This window comes from Trichosurus vulpecula, chromosome 1, assembly GCF_011100635.1.
Source record: "Trichosurus vulpecula isolate mTriVul1 chromosome 1, mTriVul1.pri, whole genome shotgun sequence".
Taxonomy (NCBI): Eukaryota; Metazoa; Chordata; class Mammalia; order Diprotodontia; family Phalangeridae; genus Trichosurus; species Trichosurus vulpecula.
In genome coordinates, this window is record NC_050573.1 from 270,048,334 (window position 1) to 270,074,322 (window position 25,989).

At 37.8% G+C, this 25,989-nt stretch overlaps 1 protein-coding gene across 3 annotated transcripts in view; it reads left to right on the forward strand.

The window, feature by feature from the left end:
* The window catches only part of LYN (LYN proto-oncogene, Src family tyrosine kinase), a 144,911-nt gene that overhangs the window by 100,202 nt on the left and 18,720 nt on the right, over positions 1–25,989 (forward strand). For all 3 annotated transcript variants that reach the window (XM_036756170.1, XM_036756178.1, XM_036756186.1), the window contains 2 exons: positions 7,644–7,826; positions 9,966–10,042. In XM_036756170.1, coding sequence (XP_036612065.1) covers positions 7,644–7,826; positions 9,966–10,042 — 260 coding nt within the window. The remainder of the gene's footprint in view (positions 1–7,643; positions 7,827–9,965; positions 10,043–25,989) is intronic.

Sequence of the window (25,989 nt, forward strand, 5' to 3'; positions counted from 1 at the left end):
TGCAGATGTTACTTCATGTGTTACTACTTTTCATTAAGAACTAAAATACAGATTACAATTCCAATTGAGGTGTTGAAAAGCTCCTTATATTTAAAAAGAGAGAAAAGGAGAAAGAGAAACTGACTCAAAACTGCATGTTTTATTTGCAGTAACAAGTTTAAAAATAGGGCAGGTTTTCTAGGTTTGGGGGTTTTGGGTTTTTTTTTTGATTTAATGATTAATTTCAATGCTTTTAACTCTCAGTGTTGGTTTGCTTATTGAGAAATGTTGTGGCTAATGACATAATAAAATTTTGTCTTATTTTATGTTGGTAAAATAGAGCTTGAAACACAATCATAATTGTCCTATGAATTGGAAATTTAGAATGTTCGAGGTGGAAGGGACCTTGGAAAGGAGAGCACTTTATATACTCTTCATATGGCCTCCTAGTATTGTTTTACTTATACTTGTATCTCTGTTTTATTTCTTCTTATGAGATAGTAAACTCCTTGAGGTTGGGAACCATGTCTCGTTTGTCAGCATTTACCAGTTGCATGGTGCTCAAAAATTTTTGGTTGAATGAATACATGAATGAACCAGCTAATCTACTCTCTCATTTCACGCATTAGGAAACTGAGGCCCTGAATAGGTAAATTACTTGCTTAGGGTCACGCATTAGTCAGTGGAAAAATTGAAAATCTTGTTCTTCTGACTCCGCAGGTAGTGCTACTTCTTGTTCTTATTCTTCTCTGTCTCCTCCTCCTCCTCATTCTCATCATTTCATCCTCCTTCTCCGGAATGATCCCTTCCCTTTGACAAAAAAAAAACAACCAAGTAAAAATATCAAAAACTGAAACCTGCATGATTTCCTAGTAGTCCTCCTGCGTCCTGAATGTGGGAGAAGATGTATATTTTGCTATCCCTTTTTTAGGACCTTCATTTTTTACCCCTTTCTTAGGACTTAAGTTCATTTTAGTGATATTTTTGTTGACATCATTACAGTCATTGTATATGCTGCTCTCTTGCTTCTGATTATTTTACTCAAGCATCAGCTCATACAAATTTTTCCATGTTTCTCTGAATTCCTCATTTAGTCACTTCTTAATATACAATATTACAGTCATATACCACGGTATTTTTAACCATTCTTCTATTTGTGTTTCCATCAATATTTACTATCAAAAAGAATACTATTAATATTTTGGATATATAAGACCTTTGCTCCTGTCTTTGACTTCCTTGTGACCAGTAGTAGGATTTCTGGATCAAAAAGTATAGGTGGTTTAGTCATTTCTCTTACATAATTCCAAATTTATATCCTGAACAACTGGACAGCTTCACAACTCTATCAACAGTGGATCAATATGCCTATTTTCCCACAGCCCCTCTAATATTGACTATTCCCATATTATATTATCTTTTCAAGTTTACTGGTGAAACCTTAGAGTTCTTTTAATTTCTACTTTTTTTCACTGTGGTGGCAAAGAATTGGAAACTGAGGGAGTACCCATCAGTTAAGAAATGGCTGAACAAGTTATGGTATATGAATGCAATGGAATACTATTGTACTGTGAGAAATAATGAAGGGGATGGTTCAGAGAAACCTGGGAAGACTTGTATGAACTGATGCAGAATGAAGTGAGCAGAACTAGGAGAACAATTTATAGTAATACCATAACAACGTTATTGGATAGACAAACAACCTTGAAAGAGTTAGTGACAACGACCTATCATAATTCCAGAGAACACACGCTGGAACGTGTTCCCCATTTCCAGATAGAGAGATGGTGAACTCAGCGTGCATACTGAAGCATATGTTGTTTTTACCGTGCTGCTGTTGTTATTGTTATTTTTTTTCAACATGGCCAACATGGTAATTTGTTTCACTTGACTATATATCTTTGTAATGAGACTTGTTTTCTTGCTTTCTCAATAGGGGCAAGGGAAGAGAGAGGGAGAGAATTCAGAGCTGAAAATAAAATAAAATTGGATTTCAAAAAGCCTTAAAATGTTCCAAGAAGAGCACTTTCCAAGTAGGGATTCTTAACCTGGGGTCTGTAGACAGATTTTTTAGGAGCTCTGTGAAATTTGATGGAGAAAAAAATCTTTATTTCAATATTTAAAAATTAGATTGGGAGATGGGAGTACTTAGAGAGGAAGGAAGAGAAACATGAAAATGAAGTATAACTTGAAGCCAAGGGAGAAGAAAGGTTATCAGGAAGAATTCTGGACTATTGCAATGGTCTCCTGTGTTGGACTTGAAATCAAGACACTTAGATTAGAATCCCACTTCAAATATTAACTATGTGGCCATGGGCAAGTCATTTAACTTCTCTGAGTCTCAGTTTTCTCATCTGTAAGATGACATTAATACCATTTGCACTACCTATTTGTTGGGAGAAAAAACTACTTTGAAAACTTTGAAGCATAACAACTGTATAATATGTTGTAATTATTACCTCTGAAATCTTCCCCTTTCTAATGTATCCTATACATTGCTGCCAGATGTGTATCCTTCATACATAATGCTGATTTTATTGGCTACCTACCCATTGCCTGCAGAATAACATACAAACTCCATAGTCTAGCAATCAGTGTCTTCCATCTATTGACTTCATCTTAACTTTCTAGTTCAATCTCCCCTCATATACTCTATGCACCTGCCAAATCAGACACCATGCCATTCTTTTGCATGTACTCTTATCTTTCCCTCTTCTGTGCCCATATCATACAATCATGTCAATTGTAAATTCTTTTGAGGGTAGAGCCTGTGTCCTTTTTATCGTTATGCATTATCTCCAGTACTTAACACAGTACTTTATATGATAGGTACTTAAATTTTTTTTGTTAAATTCTTGATATCTAAAATATCTTACCCATTTCTGTCCACTGAAATTGTTCATGTCGATGAAAAGCATGAAATATTGCTTCCTGCATGAAGATTGTCCTCATCCCCCACATTGGAAGTGAATTCCCCTAGCATTGTTTTGGGGTTGGTTTTTTTTGCTTCTTTTAGTTACTTTTCACATTCTATTTTTATTTGTTTCTTTCTGTCTATTTCTTATCTCCATTATTAGGGAGAATGCCTTGGCACATAGTAGGTGTTTGATAAGTGTTTTTTAATTGATTAAAAACCATCCTTTGAATGGCAGGGATCTTTCTTTTTCATTTTTCACAGTGACCTAGTATGTTGTCTCACATATAACAGCCAATTAATAAATGTATTGAAATGCATGAATGGCACTCCAGCATCATCACTCACTTCACCTACCTATGACCTTTTTTCATCAACTCCTGCTTCCTTTGGTGTCTTTTTCTATGAATGATTACCTTCCTCTCATGCATCATCAATTTCCTGTCCCCTCCTCCATTAGCTCCTTCTCATCTTGCTGCAAATAGTATTGGATCTCCCCAATCCTTAAAAAAAACTTTTAATCATAACTTATATTTGTATAGCACCTTAAAGTTTGTAAAGTAGTTTATATAAGTTACCTCATTTAACTTTCATAATAAGTCTCTAAGGTGGACAATCTAGACATTATCGTCCTTTTATAGACGAGGACATCAAGTTATTCCTCCATGGTCACACAGCTTAAGCATCAAAGTTTGCATTTAAACTGGGGTCATCCTGATTCCAATCCTAGCACTCTTCTCTACTATGCTATTTTCCAGCAAGCTACAATCTCATCCCTCTCCCTCTATTACCAGAAACCTTAAAAAGGTGTCTACTTTTTTCTCAAATCCTTGTAGTCTCATTTCTGTACTCAGTCATCCTATTGACACTGTTCTTCGGAGGTTACCATTTTCTTCCTAATTTTGAAATCTAATAGCCTTTTTTGAGTCCTCATCCTCAAACTTTCTGAAGTTGGGGAACAGTTTTCCTAGATACTCTTCAATTTACTTCAGACACCAACAGTTCACTGGTTCTTCTCCCATGTCTTTAGTTACTTCTCGATCTCCTTCACTGGCTCTTTTTCTTCTTCCCAATCTCAACTTCTCTTTCTGCATTCTCTCTCTTAGCAATCTAATTTACTGCCATGACTTTAACTATCACTTCTACATAGACGACTCCTAAATCTATACCCCAGTTGGGGTCACAAAGAGTTGGACAAGACTGAAAAACGACTGAACAACAACAAAATCTCCACACTCCACCTCTGACTTCTTTCTCTCAGGCTCCAGGCTCACATCTTCAACTGCCTTCAGGGCATCTCTACATGGATATTTTGCTGACACCACAAACATAACAGACCCCAAGTTGAACTTCTTCCCCTCAATCTGTCCCTCTTTTGACTTCACAATTTCTTTCACTAGTACTATTATTCAACTAGACCCCTATATTTGAAACCTTGATGTTATCTTTTACGCTTCCTTATCTCATATCTAATCAGTTATCAAGCCTTGTTAATTTCCATTTCCATTAGCTGAGTCATATCTACCTCCGGCTGTCCGTTCCCCCTACTATCACCCTAGTGCATGTCTTAGTTATAACCTACCAGAACTATTGGAATGGTATTCTGACAGCTTTTTCCACCTGTGTTCTCTCCCTCATTCAAACCATCTTCACAGTACTACCAGATGTGTCTTCCTTATGTACAAATCTTCTCATACTTATGTTCATTCCTCTGCCAGAATCCTTAAATGGTCTCATATTTTCATTCACTGCCATTCAACTGGGGTCTACACATATTTGTTTCCTAGTGAGTAAAGTTCAAATTCTTTTGCCTGGCACTCAAAACCTTCTATCCTCTAGAGCAGGGCTTCTTACACTTTTTCTATTTGAGGCCCCTTCAGTGCTTCTTAATCTGTGGGTGGCTACTCACAGATTAAGAAGCTCTGCTAGAGCCAACATACCTAGTCATCTTTATCTTCTACTTCCCTTTGTGTACTATACACTTCAGCAAAATGTGATGCTTGGTGTTCCTATATAGACTTTGCAGTTTCTTTGCCTTTGCTTAGTCTGTTTTCATTCTTTGAATACCTTCTGCACCATATCCCCAATTACCTTTCTTTAGTGGGAGTGGGATGGGGTGATGCTATTTACATCAATTAGCAAGCATCAAGCACCTACTATGTTTCTATCATCATGCTTAACTCTGGTGATACCCAGACATAGACAAAGCAGTTATTGTGCTCTAGAACCTTCACATTCTATAGGTATTGCCCAGGATAGCTTTTTTTGGTTTGGTTTAATTCTTGTCTCTGGGGGAAATAAAACAGGATTCTCTTGATCTCATTCAGGAGGTTCTGTAGTATTCTGGGACTTGGTGGTATTCCTACAATGTCACTTACAAAGTAGAATCTCTGAGGACCCTACCATCTTTAGAAAATCTCTCTTCTATTTGGTCTGTTCTGGAATCTTCAGAGAGCTGGCAAACAAATTTATCTCTATGATTGTATCTATCAGAGAATCCTAGCATATTCACAGGAGACATCTTGTTGGAAGAAAGCTTTTAAGACTACATTTTGTTCTACTGAGTCAATTTTTAATATAACCAGCAAACAATAAATTATTCAATATTTCATCCTCCACAGCTTTGTCAGCTGTGTAACTGTGAAGAAATGGCATAATAATGAAATTGTTTTCGTATATAGAAATCCTATGCCTCTCCTAGACTGTTAGCTATATAAAGTTAGAAACCTTGCCTTATTTATCTTATTATCTTTACCAGTGCCTAATGTAGTGTTATATACATAGTAAATGCTGTGTGACACTGGGTAGGTAAATCATTTAATCTCTCTCAGCCTCAGTTTCCTCACTTATAAAGTGGAAATAATAACCCTTACCTCAGTGTTGTTGTGAGGATCAAGGGAAATAAAGTATATAAAGTGATTTTAAAATCTCAATACACTCCATAAATGTTAGCTCTTGTTATTAATAAACACTTGTTGAATTGAATTAAGTTAGTCACCCCAGAGAAGCAAGGACTGAGAAATCCAAACACCTGTTGGAAGATGTACTTTTTATTTAGGTTTTCTTTATTTCTGGGGAAGAGCTACTGGCCATTTGTAATTGTTGAGTTGATGCCTGAGAACCTATGCAGAATAGAAAGGTTTACTACCTATTCTTTTGGAGATTGGTTCAACCAGACCAATAACCTTGCTCCTTAGAAATACTTTTTTGAGTTTGGCTGCCTTAGCCTTTTGAAATATTCTTTGGTATAAGAGAAATAAATACACCAAGTGATACTATCAGAGGTGTATGAAACAATTTGCAATATATGACAAGTGTTATATAGCTGTGTGGCTACCACTAAAGTTCCTTCCAGCTCTAAATCCTCTCCTCCTCCAGAACAAATGGTTATAAAAAATGTAGGCAGTATAGTCAAGCAGATTTGGGCTTCTATTTTCCATGTATTATTTCTGAGCCAAATATTATTGATTGTGTATCCCATTTGGGTGGTCAGAGTTCACCTCCATCAGTATTGTTCTGGGTCTGCCAAAGCATGGGTTTTATAGAGATTCTCACTGGCTTACAAGGGAAATAGAAAACCTGAGCTACATTTACCTTTCTGAATATTTCTGAAAAGTTTTCATAGGGAATTTGAGTGTGCAGTCTTCTATGAGATAGTCTACCGGCTGCCAAGCAGAAATAAAAAAGGAGTATGAACTGTATGTCAATGGAAAAGGAGGTCATAGGTTAAGGGACTCTAAGCATGCTCTGTTTATTTTCAGTATGGCAAAAGAGCTACGTTACTGGTATCTAGCCAGCAAAACATCCCCAAAGTATTTGGATAAAATTCCAGGAATGTGAGAAAAATGAATGCTCTGGGGAAAAGCCCAGAGCAGCCTCAACCACAGTTACTGCATACTGGAACACAAATCAGCTTAAAAATACTCCATAGATATGAAAGTTAAACTGTTCTTGTGCTATGAAGGCTTATAATAATGCCTCTCCTTCTCGAAATATCAGTGAGCTACCAATAAGAACTATGATACACAGTTTGAAGTTTGTGTGAATGTTGAACATTGTGATGTAAAGAAACAAAATGAAATAGTGAGGAAAATGTGGGAATTGTAATTACTTTTTTCTAGTTATAATAGAAACATCTATTTCCTAATCACGTCTGTAAGCCAAAAATTTTCAGAGCATTAAATTATTCACATAATAAGGATGCACATAAATATTATTTCCATTAGGTTATTTTCTCAGGTTTTTTTCTTCAAATTTTCTGGCTTAGAAAACAAAAACCAAATACAGCTTATCTGTTCAACTTAAGCAGCTTTTTGTTCAGAGTCTACATATGAGCCATAGTAAAAAAAAAAAAAATCCCAAGCAGAATATAGCTAGATTCTATCAGATTGTTATGTATAGTGTAGTGTGAAGGGACACTGTGCTTGTGGTCATAAAGGTCCTGCTTTGAGTATAAGTTCTGTCCCTTTGCTGTGTGACCTTGAGTAAATCACTTAACCTCTCTTAGTCTCAGTTTCTTCATTTGTAAAATGGGGATAATAACATTTGTACTATTACTTCACAGGATTGTTGTGAGGATCACAAAAGTGCTCTGTAAACTTTAAGGTGCATTATGTGTAAGTTATTGGTAGTAAGTTTTTAACCCAGCTGTAGTCTATAATGCACAATTTCATAATTATTAGTGGAATATATAGTATAGCCACCCCAACCTTTTTTTCTCACCTGTCCTTTCACTCCTTTTTCTTCTTAGGCTACTATAACAATAGTACCAAAGTGGCTGTGAAAACTCTGAAGCCAGGAACCATGTCTGTGCAAGCATTTCTAGAAGAAGCCAACCTCATGAAAACACTTCAGCACGACAAGTTAGTGAGGCTCTATGCTGTTGTTACCAAAGAGGAGCCCATTTATATCATAACAGAATACATGGCAAAAGGTAAGCATCTGCTCTTTATCCCAGTAACCGTATTTTAAACAGAGTTATATGTAAGTCCACCAAAGATCCCTTTTCATGACATGGAGGAGACCTCAAGTTCTCTAAGTTAGCAATGGACAAACTCCAGAAGGTGTTATTATAATAAGTGGAACCAGTTTTGAGGGTAAGCCCCTGGTGGATTCAGTGTTTATTGTCAGTGTACCAGTCCAAGTAGGTGAGGGAAGTTCATCTTGCCCACCAAATGATGAATGTTTTCTTGGCTATGGGAACTGATGAAGACCATTTATTAAGACATGAAGTAGTGGAATATAAAAATCATGGATATCTGGAAATATTGAAGTATCTGATTCTCATTTTCTTCGATTAACTTCCAAATAAGGATAGTTTTGTTGTGTAATTTTAAAATGTGAGCTCTAAATTCCCAAACTAGTTAATTTTATACCTTCTTGCATCATCTGTGGATCTTGATAATTCATTGGCTCTGCCACCTTAGCGTAGGCATCCATTTGTCTAGATAACAACCTATATATGCCTTTTCATTTTGTGCGATCCTTATCCATTTTCTTTTACCAATCCTAGATACTTATGTTTCCATATTTATTATGCCTGGTTCCTGTCATTTCATAAGACTCTCCTTTTCAAAACCCTTAATGATTTAGCAATAGTTGTTAATCTTGCTGAAGCCTACTTAACTCATTATGTGATATATTTCTATTGTCCTTTGGGTTGCCTACTATTATGATTCCTTTGAATGTGTGTGGTTCTCTGACTCATTGCCACTTATTGCCATCATTAGAAGAATATTAGTATTTTAAGGAATAGGCTTTGGTGGCAGGAAATACAACTGTAGCACTTTAAAATGTCAACCTTAAAAAATTCATCCAGCAAAGTCTTATTCTTGTGAAATTAAAAGAGTAGTTGGAAGACTATGAAACAATCATCCAACTCTGCTTTAAAACGTTTGTCTGTCTACCCAGGAATGAAATTACTAAAAGTAGTCAAATGGACCAGAGAGCAGCTATAGGAAAAAAAATGAGACAAATATATTGAGATTGTTGAGAAATTAAGAAGCCCTGGGAATAATGGAGAAATGATTATAATATTGCTACAGAGCTGAAATGTAATCATTCATATTAGTAATACTAGAGATCAGTCAATCAAAATCAATTCAGTTTTAAGAAGTCTGTGCTAAAAAAGAGAGCCTTGCTCTTGGAGTGCAGGATCCTGTTCCTCTCCAAACCAGATTAGTATTAGTCTTTATCTGAATGTGAATGCCTCATGGTAGTAAAGAGAAATCTTCCCAGGATTTTAAGGACAGATTTCTACTTTAGTAGAAATTCAGTAGTTTAACCTAAACCTGGAAGGCAAAAGTATAGATTGACAGAAATCTTGATTTAGAAATGGCTCTTAGAGCCCATCTAATCCAACCCCTTCATTTTATTGATGAGGAACTTGAAAGAGTCAAGTAACTTATCCAAGGTCACCCTGTGGGACTTAGCCAAGCCAGAACTGGAACCCAGTTTCTCCAGCTTTAAATTCAGCGCTTTGTTCACTTTACTCCACCTCCCTAATAATAAGTAGAATCATAGTAGTAATAACATCAGTATTGAAAGTGGGAGGGGCAGGGGAAGGAAGCACAATCATTTTTGTATTTTCTGTTAGAGCTTTTAGAAAGTGTGATAGCTAATTCACAAGCATTTTGCTTTTACACAAGACTAGTTGAGAGAGAGACAGAGAAACGCCAAGATACAGAAAGAAAGTCAGAAATGGAAGAAAGACTGAGGGTCAGAGACACGCAGACGGAATAAGAGATACAGAGACAGAAAGTCAGAGATATAGACACAGCAAGTCGGAGATACAGAGACAGAAAGCCAGAGAGACAGAGACAGAGTTAGAGAGAATATCTATCTACATCTATATATCTCTATCTCCCATTAATATCCTATTTGAAACAATCTCTATTTTCACATATGTTTTTACATTTGTGAAAGATATGAAGAATAGGTAGTTGACTTTAACTTTGTGACTACAAAATTTACAAAACCTCAGAATATAGAAAAGTGGTGGTGATTTAAATTTAGTCTGGATTTTCTAGGGAGGGCAGGGAAAAATAGCACTGACTTCTTGTTTTACGCACAGGGAGTTTGCTGGATTTCCTGAAGAGTGATGAAGGTGGTAAACTGCTGCTTCCAAAACTAATTGACTTTTCAGCGCAGGTAAATTTACTAAAAATTTAAGTGTCTGCTGGTTCATGGGTATCTTCTAGCCTTGAATTTTGTGTTAGGTTGTGCAAAATGTGTTGTTCTGGGGAGCCAGATTTCCTATCAGGATTTTCCCATGGCATAGCCTTGGGGAGATGCACATTGAGACATACATTTCCTTGGGAGAGAAGAAAGAATGGATATTTCTGAGTGAATCCTACTGTATTAAGTGTGCTTATCCTTCAACTTAGTATGGCTTGACTACCCATGATTTTGTTCTGTTTTATATGGAAATCAGAGTTATTTTGTACGTCCTTATGAAGAGCTTTTATATTTCTAGATTTAGCCATCTCTTCTGAGGCCAGTTAACCTCTTTTTAGTCATTTTCCCGCCTGGAAAATGGGAAAAATAGAACTGAATTGCCTCCTTTGTGGGGAATTTATGAGAACTGATTTAATGCTGGTTAAGTAAAGCACTGATTGTACAAACAAATGTTGGTAATGGTACTACCAAGCTGACTGGTTCATATATTCAAACATTCAGAATTCTCAGAAAACTGATAATTAAAGGGTTTCTTCTCCCATTTTTTGTATTATGTACTAGAGTGACTAGTCACATGTTTCTGAGAGGTTTTAATTGGTCTGTACTCTTTTCAATGGTGGCCAAGTGTGTTTTTAGTTTTTTTTTTTAATATAATTTATGTGAGTATGCATGAGAGGAGAGGCAATTTGCCAAGAAATCCACCTGACTTCCTGTAGACATATTTTTGAAGGTTTCCCCCTAACTGTTGACTTCTGACAGTTTACTTATGTCTATTAGATGCATATAGATTTTCGTATTTATTTAATCTTCTGTATTGGTTTATGTGGTGATGCATGAAGGGAAGGCTATTTTCCTTATGTTGCAGTATGTTACAATCTTACTTTATTAAAGTATAACGTAACGTGAAACATTGTTGAAGTTCTGGGAGAAATATGTTTTACATTTTTAAATCCCCTGCCCTGTTCTCCTTTGTTTCTTCTTCTCTCTAAAGAATTTTACAGGAAGGAAAACTTTGAAAAGGATCTTTTGTAAATAACATATCATATTCATAGGAAATGATACTTGCTGGTGATGCTGATGTACTATGCAGGAGCACATTTTACCCACATCTTTAATCTAATAATACATGTAGTGTGGTATTAGGCAGGAGTTAGAGCTATTAATCATAACCAAGGGAATGGAAGCCATGATGAATGTGACTGTCTCCTATGCCTGGAATACCCTCCTCCCTCTTCTCAGCTTCTTGGAATCCCTAGCTTTTCTTGCAGCTTAGCTCAAAGGCCACCTCCTACACAAGGCTTTTCCTCATTGCGCCCAGTTTCAAGTCAGTCAACAAGCATTCAGCATTTATTATACTTATGTTATTTCCTTCCAATAGAATGTAAGTCTCCATAAGACAGCAACTACTTTGCTTTTGTCTTTTGAATCTCTGGCACCTATTATAGTTCCTGGACCATAGTAGGCTTTTAAATGCTTGTTGAATGGATGGATGAATGCTAGTTGAAGTTTCTCTAAATAGAACATGCTTTTGGTGCAGTGGATGGAGTACTGGCCCTGGAATCAAGAGGACCTGAGTTCAAATGTGGCCTCAGATACTTAACTAGCTGTGTGCCTCTGGGCAAGTTACATAACCCCAATTGCCTCCCATAAACAATCAAACAAACAAATAAATAGGATGTGTTTCATCTGGACATAGAAAGGGTCAAACGGCAGGAGCATTTTGCTGGTTGTTCTTGAATAGGGTGAGGAGAAAGGAAAGCTAGTCAGAACTCACTCTTGAATACCCTTAAAGACTACCTGTCTGGTATTCAAGCTTTACTTACCAGGTCCTCTACTGTTTATATAAGTCTATCTTTGTTATCTTTTTCTAGTCTCCCCACTTAGAGTGAAAATATCAGGAAAAAGCCAAAAATGCTTAGATAAATTATGGTACTTGAATTCTGGGGGGAACTAATACATAGCAATTTAGATTGCACAATATCTTACTGACCTTTCTTTGCCTCTACGATAACCATCAGCTTAGAATTGGGAAATTCTGTAGTGTACATGAGGCTACAGTCAGCATGTTTTCAGATTTCCTAATAGAAGTTTAAGTACAGCAAATTGAGAGTGGGATGGGAAGAAAGGGGGTAGTTTATCTGGATAAACAACAGTCCAACTCTGACAGAGTTTTCTAGTGTAGGATGAGGAGCAGAGAATTGTTCCCCAAAACCATCTGGCTCATCTACCCTCCTCACCAGAAGAAATTTGAGATTCTTCAGTCCACAATTTCCCTTCCCCTCCCCAATGGAAACAGGAAGCTGGGTGAATACACATTACAACATCATACTGCAGGAACAATGATGTCATCACTTCCTGGTTTTGAATAGTTAGGAAAGGAAAAGCTTTTCTGATATTCAGGAGTAACCTCTTCCCAACTTGACTTCTAGCCCTTTTACAAAATCCTTTTCCTTTCTTTTCTCCAGTATGACACTAACTAGGTCATTCCTGATTCTAATCAGATTTGCTATAGAGCTTCACTTATCCAGCAAATAAATGGAGCACTTTCATTCTTCTTTCAGTGAAAAGGAAGATTATTTCCTTATTAGAGATCCCAAGCCCTGAGGGAGTTTTATGTTCTCAGCACAGCGATGCTATATGTACTTCTCCCTTCTGGTTCTCCTTTTTAAAAATAGATGCTTTATTGATGCCTTTTTTTTAATATCACTATCACTTCCTGAAACCCTCCCTCCTCTACCACCACTGCCTTTGAAACTTCTCTTGTACAAGTCACTCAATCAATAAGCATTTATTAGACTTCTACTATGTGTCAGGTACAAACCTGGATACAGCTGACAATGTATAGCTTATTTAATACTATTTAATAACATGACTTATTTAATCACAGATTTAGCTAGTAGAGGACATCTAGTCCAATTCCCTCATTTAACAGAAGAAGAAACTGAGGCCTAGAACGGTAAAATGACTTTCCCAAGATCATTTGGTAGTAAGTGGTTTTGAATGCAGGTCAGCTGACTCCAAATCCACCACCACTTATTCCGTTGTATCATAGTCTGCCACTTCTTTGCTGAGAAGGAGCTATGCCTTACTAGCTGCCCTTTGTAATCAAGATTGTTTATTACACATATTAGAGTTCTGATGTCTCTCAATAATGTTTTCTTTTACATTATTGTGGTCACTGTAAATTGTTCTCTTAGTCTGTTTACTTCAATCAATATCAGATTAAGTAATCAACTGACAAATATTTATTAAGCACCTACTATGCGCTAGGCACTGGGGATACAAAGGCCAATAAAACTGAAATAATCCTTTTTTTTCATGTACGTTGTCTTACTGTGCAATGATATTCCATTGCATTGAGAGACTAGTTTATTCAACATTTTTCAAGGTGTTGGGCAGCTTCATGTTTAGTTTTTGTTTGTTTATTTGTAAAACAAAGAGTGCTGCTATAAATATTTTTGTGCATATGGGATCTTTCCCTCTAGCTTTGACTGTCTTTAGGTATATCCCCAGTATATTCACTGGAATCAAATGGTGTGTATAGCTTAATTACTTTTCTAGCAAAGTTCCAAATTGTTTTACTGACTAGTTGGAACAGTTTTGAGCTACACCAGCAATACTTTAGCTTACACATCTTCCCACAGGCCTTTGAATATTTATCATTTTCATATTCTGTCGTCTTTAACATCGCTGCCAATCTGATGGGGACGAGGTAAAACTTTAGAGCTGTTCTAATTTGTATTTGCAAGAACAGTTCTCAAAGAGAAGGGAACTAACACCTTGTGGGGACTTATTTAAGCAGTGGGGGATAAATGAGAGCAGTCATACAATCATAAAGTTATAGAGTTAGAAGCGACCTTAGAAATCACCTTATCCATACCCCCTTTTTTTAGTGGCCTAGAGAGGTAAAGCTGGTCATTAAGAGTGTCAGAGTCTCCAGAATGAGAGAATAGTCTTATTCCTATCTCAATTCTAGTGTCTTCCCTTTGCGAATTACTTAGTATGTATCCTGTATGCATGTAGCTTGCTTTGTATATATTTGCATGTTGTCTTCTTCATTATATTGTAAATTCCTTGAGGCCACGGGCTGTCTTTTTCCTCTTTTTTTTTTCCAGTATTCCCAGCACTTATAATGCCTGGCACATAGTAGGTGCTTAATAAATGTTTATTGATTATTATAATCTGCCCTGGTCAGAGTATATCTGGAGAATTATGTTTAGTTTGGGGCATCATGTTTTAGGAATAGCCGTCATGGGTTGGAGCTCATTCAGAGGACAGTGATCAGAATAATGAGGAGACTGGAGATGATATGATAGGAGGGCAAAGTGAAGGAACTGGGGACAAAAAAATTAATGGGGATAAGATAACTGTTTTCAAGTAACCGAAGGATTTCCAAGTAGAAGAAGTATGCTGCTTGGTCCTAGAGGGCAGAAAAGGAACAATGGGCAAGATGGGCAGAGAGGCAGTTCTCAGTAATGAAAAAAGTCCCAATAATTAGAGGTGACAGCTAAGTGGGGCAGTGGATAGCATGTAGTATTTAGAGTGAGGAAGATCTAAGTTTAAATCCTGCCTCAGACGCTCAGCTGTGTGACTCTGGGCAAGTCACTTAACCTTTCCTCAAATGTAAAATGGGGATAATAGCAGAACTTATTTCCCAGGGTTATTGTGAGAATAAAATGAGATCATATTTATGAAGTGCTTTGCAAGCCTTAAAATACTATGTACATGCTGGCTTATCATCATCATCATTATTGTTAGCAGGGATAGGCTGCTTCAGCTGGTGATGGGTTCCCTGATTCTAAGTGGATGAACATTTGTCACTGATGGTTGGAAAGGGGTTTTTGGTCACTTCAGGTTGTTCTAAATAACCTCACAAGTATCATCCAACTCCAAGATTCTGTGATTTGCCCCAAGTTGTGTAGTCATTTAACAGAATGATTCCCTAAAGCTGAAGTATCCATAGCAAGCAATGAAGAAAAATTGCAAAGGGCTTTTGACTCCAAGCAGACCAGAAGTGCTAGAACTAGGAAATTTGGTTTCTAGAAAGGATTTAGGGTGAGTTAGATAAGAACATAGTAACTAAATCCTGGGGATAAGGGCACAGGGAGATTTGGTTGTGATTGATAATGTTTAAGGATTGCTGATCAAAAGCAATTTTTACTTTAGATGTGCATTTTACTGAAAAGTGAGCTCTAGACGATCATCTTCAAGACATATGTTTATTTGTATTGTTTATGATTAGCTGTTTTAATTGATTAATATCTTTATTTATTAGGAGAAGCAATAGGAAAATTCTTAGTTGCAACCAAGCTTGAAGATATACGGGCTTTATAATTTCAGAGGAGTCAAATATGTGGCCCAAGGACCACACTCCTGAGTATGACCTAAAACTGGATTATAAGTTAATTGGGAAATATTGAACAAAATAAATAAAAGTACAATCGAACAGAGTTGTTAATATGTGATTTTCTAAGTCGATCTGTGGCCTACAGGGATCTTTATATAGGATTTAGCAGCCTCCATTTCCATTTGGGTTTGATACCATTAGTTCATACCATCTGAATTAAAACCAAATTGCCACTTAGTGTCTTTTAGTGTTTTATCATCAAGGCTCAGATTTCTTTCCCTGCATCATCCCCTTGCCATATATTATGAAGCTGTTTCTGCATTCTCTCTGAGAATTAAAATTTTAAGTGTTTATAAATTCCAGCAGTACTAAGAGTACTAAGCCTATTTCTGCTTTCTTTTATTCCATCTGGTATTCCCTTCTTTTCCTTCTTAATATTCTATAGTTTCCTTATTAACTCTGATGCCCTTTTCAAATCACTGAGACTTCCTGCTTCCTCTAATATGCCTTCCTATCCCCCACCTCCACTTTCCCCCTGCCCAAAAAGCAGAATATTCTCTGCATTTTCTACTACTGGGGTAGTTTTGTTCATCTAACTTAGATAAGATCAGGAGCAGGGAACCTGAGGCCTCGAGGCCACATGTGGCCCTCTAGACCCTCAAGTGCGGCCCTTTAACTAAATCCACACTTCACAGAACAAATCCCCTTAATAAAATGATTTGTTCTGTAAAACTTGGACTCAGTCAAAAGGCTGCACCCAAGGACCTAGAAGGCTACACGTGGCCTCAGGTTTCCCACCCCTGGATAAGACATTGCTACAAATAGTGAACAATAAGTAAGAAGAAATGAGATTTAATTTAAATGCTGTTGTGCCCAGTGCTGGCTACTGAAGATGGGACTGTGACACAGTGGTATCATAGCAACAGATAGCAGGTAGGTAGCCTCCCAAAAGTATTGGTATTAAATGAACGTCATTCACAGAAGCTTAGCTGAGATCCTCAAAGCTGGCAAATCCAATAGCTTTGGTGGGTGAAGGCTCTGTTGAGAAAATGCACTTGAAGCAGTTGGGTGATGATGTATTATAGTAGTACTTCTGTTGCATTCAGAGGAGTGTTCTCCTCGCACATCTAATTCTTCCGATATTTTCTGCAGGTGTAGCACTGATGTTGGTGCTAACAGCTACCAAACTAAATGAAAAAGCCATAGGTTAAATGTCAGTTGCTTTAAAAATCAGATAGGAATAGGGAGTGGACCTGTGATTTCATTGGTATACAGAACTCTGTGGCAAGGAAACTTTTTCCCAATCCAGGGCAGCACCTTCTCTGCATCCTAGAGAGCACCAATAGGTTAAAGGACTTGCCCAGAGTCTCACATTCAGTACGTGTGAGAGGCAGGACTTGAACCCAGGTCTTCGTGCCCTCCAAGGCCAAGCTTTGTATTCACAAAGTTGAGTCATTTTAGAGTTTATTTCTGAGTCCCTTTCCAATGAAGCAAGACTTATGGGCAGGCAGGTAATTTAACAGTACAATGAAACATCACGGAAAATTGTGGAGTCATCATCTTAGAAGGCTTTTTTGATGGTGGTAACTAATAATAATAATAATACCTCACATTTATATAATGCTTTATGGCTTACAAAGCACTAAGGGGCAGAATTGATGAGTAATTTGATATTAATAATAATAATAGGTAGCATTTATAAAGCACTTCAAGATTTGCAAATATCTTATTTTATTCTCACAGCCACCCTAGGAAGTAGATGCTGTTATAATCCTCATTTATATATGAGGAAACAGGTAGACAGAGGCCAAGTGACTTGCTCAAATTACTGAGGTAGGATTTGAACTCAGGACTTCCTACCTCTAGAACCAGCACCACAAGATACCTAGATGCTTTGACTTGGATTCCGTTATGACGACAGGTTGCTAGACTAGGTTGCTTTTGTGTTTGTCCTTCATTCTCAAAGAGGACCATGACATCAGAGAATGATGACATGACTTGCAGTTGTTTTGGATTTGAGTGAGGGAAGGCTGTGCAAGGTCACCATCCTAATTTTCTCCTCCAGGGCCATCTGGTTCCAGTGGCATGATATTCATCAGGATGACTGGAGATGGCCCAGGATGCGTTGGGAGACCCTGGCCCTTTTGGGTTAAGGTCTTTCCAGGCTCTGGAAAATTGCAATGTCCATTCAATGAATAGGCCTCTTTAAGAAATGAAACAAGGAATGGCCCCTTTAATAAAAAAAATCAAATTGGGAGGGAAAGATCCTCAGGGTTACTGGCTAAAAGAGAAACATTTACTATTTAGATTCACTCTGGGCTATGAGGGCAGGGACTTACTGAGGTCCAGTCTATGCATTCTTGAATCTACGGTCTTCCCACAGCCTTCCATCTCCAGACTAAAATAACGCGATTCTTTGAAAATTTATAGATCTTTTTCATGGTTTTAGATGGTGCCTACATTTTTTACTGTCTTAATGGGAATTAGCAGTCACAGCAACTTTTGGGCTGGGACATTAAATTTAGAGGTTCTGTCCCTCCCATTAATACTACATCTGTCCATTCATTCAGTCTAATCAATTCCTCATCCCTCCCAGAAGGATGACCTTTCCTCTTTCTTTGTTTGACTGGATGGGATCTTCACATTCCATTGTGGATATACCCAGAATAAATTCTCTCCCCTTGTCCCTGTCCTACAAGTAGGCAGAGAGACAGACAGACAGAGAGAGACAGAGAGAGAGAGTCTGTGTCTGTGTGTCTGTATCAATGTCTATGTCTCTATGTGTAAATGCCAGGTCATTATTTTTCGTTCAGATCATTCTCATGTTTTCATGACCATTATGCTGTTGTTTAGCATTATCTTAGCATTTGCTTTTACTTTATTTTGAAACCTCTTAATTTTTAGTCTTCAATGAGCCCCTCTGTCATTCCTTCTCTCTCAATTATTTTCAATCTCTCCCTCTCTCCTGGCTCATTTTTTACTATCTACAACCATGCCCATGTCTCCCTTATCCTGAAAAACAAAACACAAACCCTCACTTGATCCTTCCCTCCCTGCTAACTAACCTCCTATTTTTATCCAGCCCTTTGTAGCTAAATTCCTCTACTAGGCCATCTACAATAGATGCCTCCACTCTCTTCACATTCTTCTTACAGTCTGGCTTCTGACCTTATCATTCCACCAAACTGCTCTCTCCAAAGTTACTAATCATCTCTTAGTTGCCAAATCCAATGGCCTTTCCTCAATCCTCTTTCTCCTTGACCTCTCTGTAGCCTCTGACACTGTTGCTCACTCTCTCCTCCTTAATAATGTTGATACCTGCTCCTGATTTTCCTTTACCTATCTAACTGCTCTTTCTCTGTCTCCTTTGTGGTATGGCCCTCTTCTATAGGTGTCTCTCTAGCTATAGGTGCCCCTCAGGGTTCTGTCCTGGCCCCTCTTCTCCTCTCCCTCTATGCCACTTCACTTGGTGATCTTATCAGCTCCCATGGTTTTAATTACTATCTCTATTCTCATGATTCAGAAATCTACCTTTCCTGACCCAGTCTGTCTGCTGACCTTCAGTCTTACATCTCCAGCTACCTTCAAGGCATCTTGAACTGGATGTCCAGTAGGCATCCTAAATTCAGTATGTCCCAAATAGAACTTATCCTCTTTCCCCTTAAAAATCCCCCCCTCATACCTTCCTTATTTCTGTAGAGGGCAACACCATCCTCCCGGTTCCTCAGGCTCACCACCTAGGAGTCATCCTGGATTCCTCACTATCTCTCACCCTCCATATCCAAACTGTTGCCAAGGCCTGATGGTTTCACCTTTGCAACTTCTCCTGAATATGCCCCCTTCTCTCTCCTGACACTGCCACCACTCTGGTGCAGGTTCTCATCACCTCACACCTTGATTACTACAGTATCCTGCTGATGCATCTGCCTGCCTCAAGTCTCTCCCCACTCCATCCATCTTCTATTCAGTCACTAAAGTAATTTTCCTAGAACACAAGTCTGATTATGTCACCTCTCTACTAAATAAACTCCAGTGGGTTCTTATTACTTCTAGAAGCAAATACAAAATGCTCTATTTGGCATTCAAATCTCTTCATAACCTAGACCCCGCCTAACTTTCCAGGCTTCTTACATCTTAATCTCTGACATGTATTATACAGTGCAGTGACACCAGTCTCCTTGTTGTTCCATGAAGGAGACACTCATCTCTTGACTCTGGACATTATCTTTGGCTGTCCCTCATGCGTGGAATACTCTCTCTTCCTCTATGATTACTGACCAACCTGGCTTCCTTTAAGCCCCACCTAAGATCCCACCTCTTGCAGGAAACCTTTTCTAATCCTTCTTTTTTTTGAGGGGGGAAGGCAGGGCAGTTGGGGTTAAATGACTTGCCCAAGGTCACACAGCTGGTGTGTCAAGTGTCTGAAGCCTTATTTGAACTTAGGTCTTCCTGACTCCAGGGCTGGTGCTCTACTCACTTCACCACTTAGCTGCCCCCTCCTAATCCTTAATCCCACTGCCTTCCTTCTGTTAGTGATTTCCATTTTTCCTCTGTTTAACTTGCTTTGTATATATTTGTTTGCATGTTTTCTTCCCTATTAGATTGTAAACTCCACGAGAGCAGGGACTGTATTTTACCTCTTTTTGTATCTCCAGCACTTAGCACAGGCTTGGCACATAGTAGGCACTTAATAAATATTAACTGAATTAAATCAAATTAATTCTCACAGCCTCCTAGTGTGAGGAATGATATTGCTATCCTTATTTACCTAAAAGGGGGTGGAGACGAAAGAAAGCAAGCATTAGCCTTTGGGCTGAGACTTTGCCTCTGTCAGACTAGATACCAAACTGAAAACCCGGAGTGAATGACTCTAGCTCTGTGCTCAGTCCTCTAAGAGAGGCTCTCCTCTTGTGATTCAGTTTCCCAGGAAAAATAGAATAGAAAATGATTTCTGGTAAATGACGCTTCAGTGACTGCTTGGTGTTTCTTCCCCTTTTTAGCTGCTTGTTTTCCTTCTGTTCAGAACACCAGACCTTGCTGTCATCACCAAGCAAAAGACCTTAAATGAAACTTCCTCAGCAAAAAAAATGTCCAGTCAACCCTATTTTTTAAAAGAAAGCAATTTATGAAAGCATTGGCATGTAATATTCAAGAAGTGTTATTTTTACCTGAATCTGGTAATTTTATCTGTACAAAATATCTGTAGTGAATGTCCTTTACCATTAGGATGTTTTCTTTTTCAAAATTGTTCTTAGAATAATAATACTGTTACTATACACAATGTTCTCTTGGTTTTGTTTGTTTCGCTCTTCGTTATTTGGTGCAAGTCTATCCATGTTTTTCTAAGCTCATCATTTCTTTAACATAGTAGTATTTTTCTCTGGAATATCTGTTTAAAAAATTCTAGTGAATCTGTGATACAGAGAAGAGCAATGTGTCAAATTAGAAATTCACTGACGTGGAAGATGGAAGACCTATGTCCTGCCTTTACTACAAAGTTATATGACTTCAGGTGTGTCATTTTATCTTACTAGACCCCACTGTCCTCACCTATGAAAAAATGAGAGGATTGATTTAAGTTATTTCCAAGGCCCCTTCCAGCTCTAAAATTGCAGAATTCTGAATGTATTTAATTTACTCTTGTATAATAACCAGCCTCATAGATTTAGAGCTGAAAGAGACCACAGAGGAAATTTAGTGCACCCTTTCATTTTACAGATGGGGAAACTGAGGCCCAGCAAATTTGTGACTCACCTGTAATGACAATGATAGTAAGGAGCAGAGAAGGGGTTTCTTGGCCAGGTCCTCTGATTCTAAAACCAACATTCTTTTCCAGGAGCCATGATGCCTTAAGTACATATTACATCTTTACTACTGTCATCAACTAATGAAAAGAAATCTGGTTCTTTTAAGATCAAGTTATTGTGTTGAGAATTCCTATCAGAAAGCACTAAGTAAGCTTCCACATGTGTGGTACTCTACAAAATTAAAAAGACAAGGTCATTACTTTTCAGAAGCTTGATTAAATAGATTATATTAATCTAAGAATATGAAACTGACTAAAACATATGAAAGGAACAAGCAATATAGGATTTAGTCATTAAATATGTAAATTATAATTTTTACTCCATCTCTTTATCACTGCCCTGCTGAGAGTGAAGAAAAAAAACCAAAATAGATAAAACTAAAATCGTTGTAATAATTGCAAAACAGGATTACGTGTCATTTCCTCATTAAGAGAGAAAAAGGATATTTTAACTCTGTCATTTGAAAAATTGTGTAAAGTTAAACTTTTTTTGTCTGGGCAGGAGGAAACTAATTCTCGGAATGACCTCAGGATATAGGAAGTTATCATGGGTGTGTCACATTATTTCTTCAAGGACTCTCTGTTTCTGTCTCTGTCTCTCTCTGTCTCTCAGTCTCTTTTTGAATCTCTCTTGTTCTCCTTTGAGAGCTTTATGGCACCAATGGTAGATTTGGGCTATGAATCTATCAAAATAGATAGTATAGGAAAAGTACTTTACCAACCTTCAAACTATATACATGGCTATGATTATTGCCCTTTATTGCACCATATGATTATGAATTATCGCCCTCAAGAAGTTTACATTCTGTTGGACCTGGTCTACAGGGAAGATCAGGTTCTAGTTCATGTAGGAGTTAGACTAGATGACCTCTGAGGTTCCTTCCAATTAAATTTTATGATTTTACGCAGAGGAAGGGTCTGGGGATCAGAGATCCCCAAGTAAATGATAAATAGCTTAAACAATGTGTGACTTCATTGATGTGAGTACTCTTTCCTTAATTAAACTATAACTCTTTTATTATTTGAAAGAGTTTCATGAGTTAAATGTGTGTGTGTATGTGGGGGAAATCCAGTAACCAGTATTCTAGTGATGAGCCTTCCTATGCCTAGATGGCCACAAGTGGGTTTTTAACAACAGAACCACAGTCTTGCTGAGCCTTCATTTGGAGCCTTCTGTACCATAGCCGTGTGAGCACTGTGAGCATGGAAGCCAGGACCACCTTCATGTCATGGTGAAGCACTAGATTCATATCTCAGTAAAGGAAGCTAGCAATAAACCGTGAAATACTCAGTGTGGGTTTTTTAAGCCCTCCATCACATGGACCCAATGACCTGTCCAATCTTATTTCCCATTACTTCCCAAGGCAGATCTTCTGCTCTAGTCAGTCTTAATTCCCCACTGCCCTCTCCTTTAAGCTTCCCCCATTCCCTGTACCCCTGCTCTTGTAGTCTGACTCACCCTTTGACATCCAGCTTAAGCTCCACTTCTTACTCCAGGAAGTCTTTTCTGATGATTCTCACCCACAATGACTTGAATTTCTGCTATACCACACCATTTAGTACTTGGTTACAGACTGTCTAGGTTGTGGCCTTGTTTTTCATGCATGTTAGTGTCATTGCTTGAAGGCGCGGATCATGCCTTATGGTTTATTTTCATTATTTTTAGTATTATACAATACTTAGTGCAAGGCTCATAGTAGCTATTTAGTAAATGTGACCCTGGGAGATCCTCTGTGAATCATTGCCAGTTCACATTAAATATGTAAAGATGCAGTATCTTACGGTTTATCTACAGCTTTTCTTCCCAGAAGCTCTCTTGGGAATTTCCAACCACAGTCAGTTAATTTTTATGTGTCCAGAATTCTTAGCCAGTAGCTGTACATGGATGCTACTTTCAGGAAACTCTGTTACATTCAGTATGCTACATTAAGGAAACACTGTGCCTGTCCCCCAAGGGCTCATATGCTAAAGAGTAAGTGAACTACATATTCTAATACTTTCTGGAAACATTTACATGAATATATGTGGTCAATGTGTGTGTGTGTGTGTGTGTGTGTACATATATATACAGTGAATGCTCATTCACTATGTATATTCATGTAAATGTTTCCAATGTATCAAAGTCCATGTACCTGATAGTCATATAGAACACTTGACTCAGCATTAGTGCAACTATACCGCTTGAGATAAGATTCACTGAGTGTATACATTTGGCTGGTGATCTAGGACAAACTCTGCTCCATCTAGCCAATATACTTCCTAAAATGTGACACCCAAAACTGGACATGATATTCCAGATATGGTCAGACCAGGAAATAGTACAGCAATACTCAAGTGCCTGAAAACTCTGCTTCTGTTCATATAACACCTTGATTCTTTTGGCTGCTGTATCTTTTGGCTTAATGAGCAGGCAGTCCACAGAAATTCTCTGGTCTTTTTCCTGTGAACTCCCTTCTTGCCATACCTCATTCACCTTGTGCTTAATGAAGAGTGTGTATTCTCCTAACTCAAATATGTAACTTTATATCCATCAATATTGAATTTAATTTTATCACTTCTAGTCCATTATTTTAGTCTGTTAAGATCCTTTGGGATAGCAGTTCTATCAGATTGGTATTAGCAGTCTTTCCCAACCATGATTATCTGCAAATAAAAGCATGCTAGCTATCATCTTCTAAGACACTGAAAAAAATGTTGAACATAACCAGACCAAGGATGAAGCCCAAAGGCTTTTCATTATAGGCCTGCCTCCAGGCCTCATTAAACCTTGATCGTTGGCTCTGGTCATTGCTCCAGTTCAAAAATCAACCAGCTGAACTGTCATCTAGTCCTTAAGTGTCCATCTTGACCACAAGGACATTGAAAGATTTGGTCAGATTCTTCACTGGAAGCTGGATATGCTTTGTCTATAGCAATGTCCTTATCTACTAACTCTTAGTAACCCTGATAAAACCCCCAAAGGAAAGAGGTTAGTCTGACATGATTTTACTAATAAATCATGCTTCCTAATATGACAGCAAAGTGTAGTGAATAGACAGCTGGCCTTAGAGACAGAAAGACCTGGGTTCAAGTTCTGCCTCTGACCTAGGTGAATCAGTTAATCTTTCAGTACTATAGGCAATTCTCTTAAGGCTGTAAGTTCCCAAAAGGGAGCTCACTTGCACTGATAGAAAGGAGCTTCTTCTTCAGAAAGTTGTCTGTATCAATTACATAATTAAGTCCCAAGTTTGGTTCCTATCTGTACTTTTTAATAGTGGATGCTACTTTTCTTTCTAATGTTCATAAAACTACCCCTTTATAAATCTGATTCAGACTGTTCTCAGGAATTAATGGCACTCTATAATTTAAAGAATCAACCTTATTTCCTATTTTTAAAACTAGCATATTTCCTCAATCCCATGGACCTTTCTCCTTCTCTGTAATTCTCTCCCTCCCCACCCCTAAATCATTAACAGCTTAGCAATCACATCTGCAAGTTGTTTTTCTCCTTTACTTTTTTACAAAGTACTAGGTGCCCTTTAAATGAAAGGATCAGTATGATTTTATTTTTTTTATTTTTAGTATTGTAGTTTTCACTCTGACAGGGCACTGGCCTTACTGCCACAGGAAGTATTAGAAGGTCTAACACTCCAGTCTATCTTGTTTTTCTTCTTTGACTCAGTGAGCAAAACCCTCTTTACTTTCTCTGTTCTACTGAAGGTCTTTTTATTTTTTTTAGTGCTATTCCAAATTCAAATTTGTCTAATCTGCTATCTAAACCAACTCCGCTTGTCCTGTATTCATGAAGAAGACTTTCTGATTAACTTCCTGGGTATAGCTGCTCACTCTTATTATCTTACCCGATAACTACTTAGGGGCAGCTAGGTGGCATGGTGGATAGAGTGCTGGGCCTGGAGACAGGAAGGCCTGAGTTTCAAATCTGGCCTCAAAACACTTACTGGCAGTGTGACGCTGGGCAAGTCACTTTACCCTGTTTGTCTCAGTTTCCTCATCTATAAAATGAGTTGGAAAAGGAAATGGCGAACACTTCCAGCATCTTTGCCAAGAAAACACCAAGTGAGTTCACAAAGAGTCAGACACAACTGACCAGCAACTACCACCTGAGTCAGAGCACATGATTTCAGATTACATCAAAGAAGCTTAATGTCTGTGTGACCTGGGACAAGTCATATGACGTTTCTTGGCTTCAGCTTCCTTATCTATAAAATGAGGCAGTTGAACTAGATGGTCTCTCAGGTCCCTTGTAGCTCTATTTTTATGATCATATAACACTCCATTCACCATGACTTATCAGTTACCAAGAGTCCGATAAGAGATTTGAATCCATATCTTGTTAAATTCAAAACCAATACTCTATCCAATGGATCATGCTGCCTCTATATTAATTTGAACTTTTAAAAAGGATCCTTCTTATAATCTGAATTGATATTTTATATTGTAAGTTTTCCATTTTCGAGTAGTTGTTTAGGGCAGTGAGGCAAGGTAGTTATGCTGTTGTTCAGTTATTTCAGGTAAGTGACTTGTCCAGGATCACACAGCTAGTAAGTGTCTAAGACCAGATTTGAACTCATGAAGACAAGTATTCCTGATTCTAAGCCTAGTACTCTAACCACTGGACCACCTAGCTGATTCTAGCACCAGTGCCAATTCCATTCTAATTCCACTGCCTTCTCTCTATACCAGCAGTTTATTGCGCTAGTGAAATCCTAGATTTTTCAAATATTACCTGCAGTAATTATAGGGTCCCACTCAGTCTTCCTTTTATTT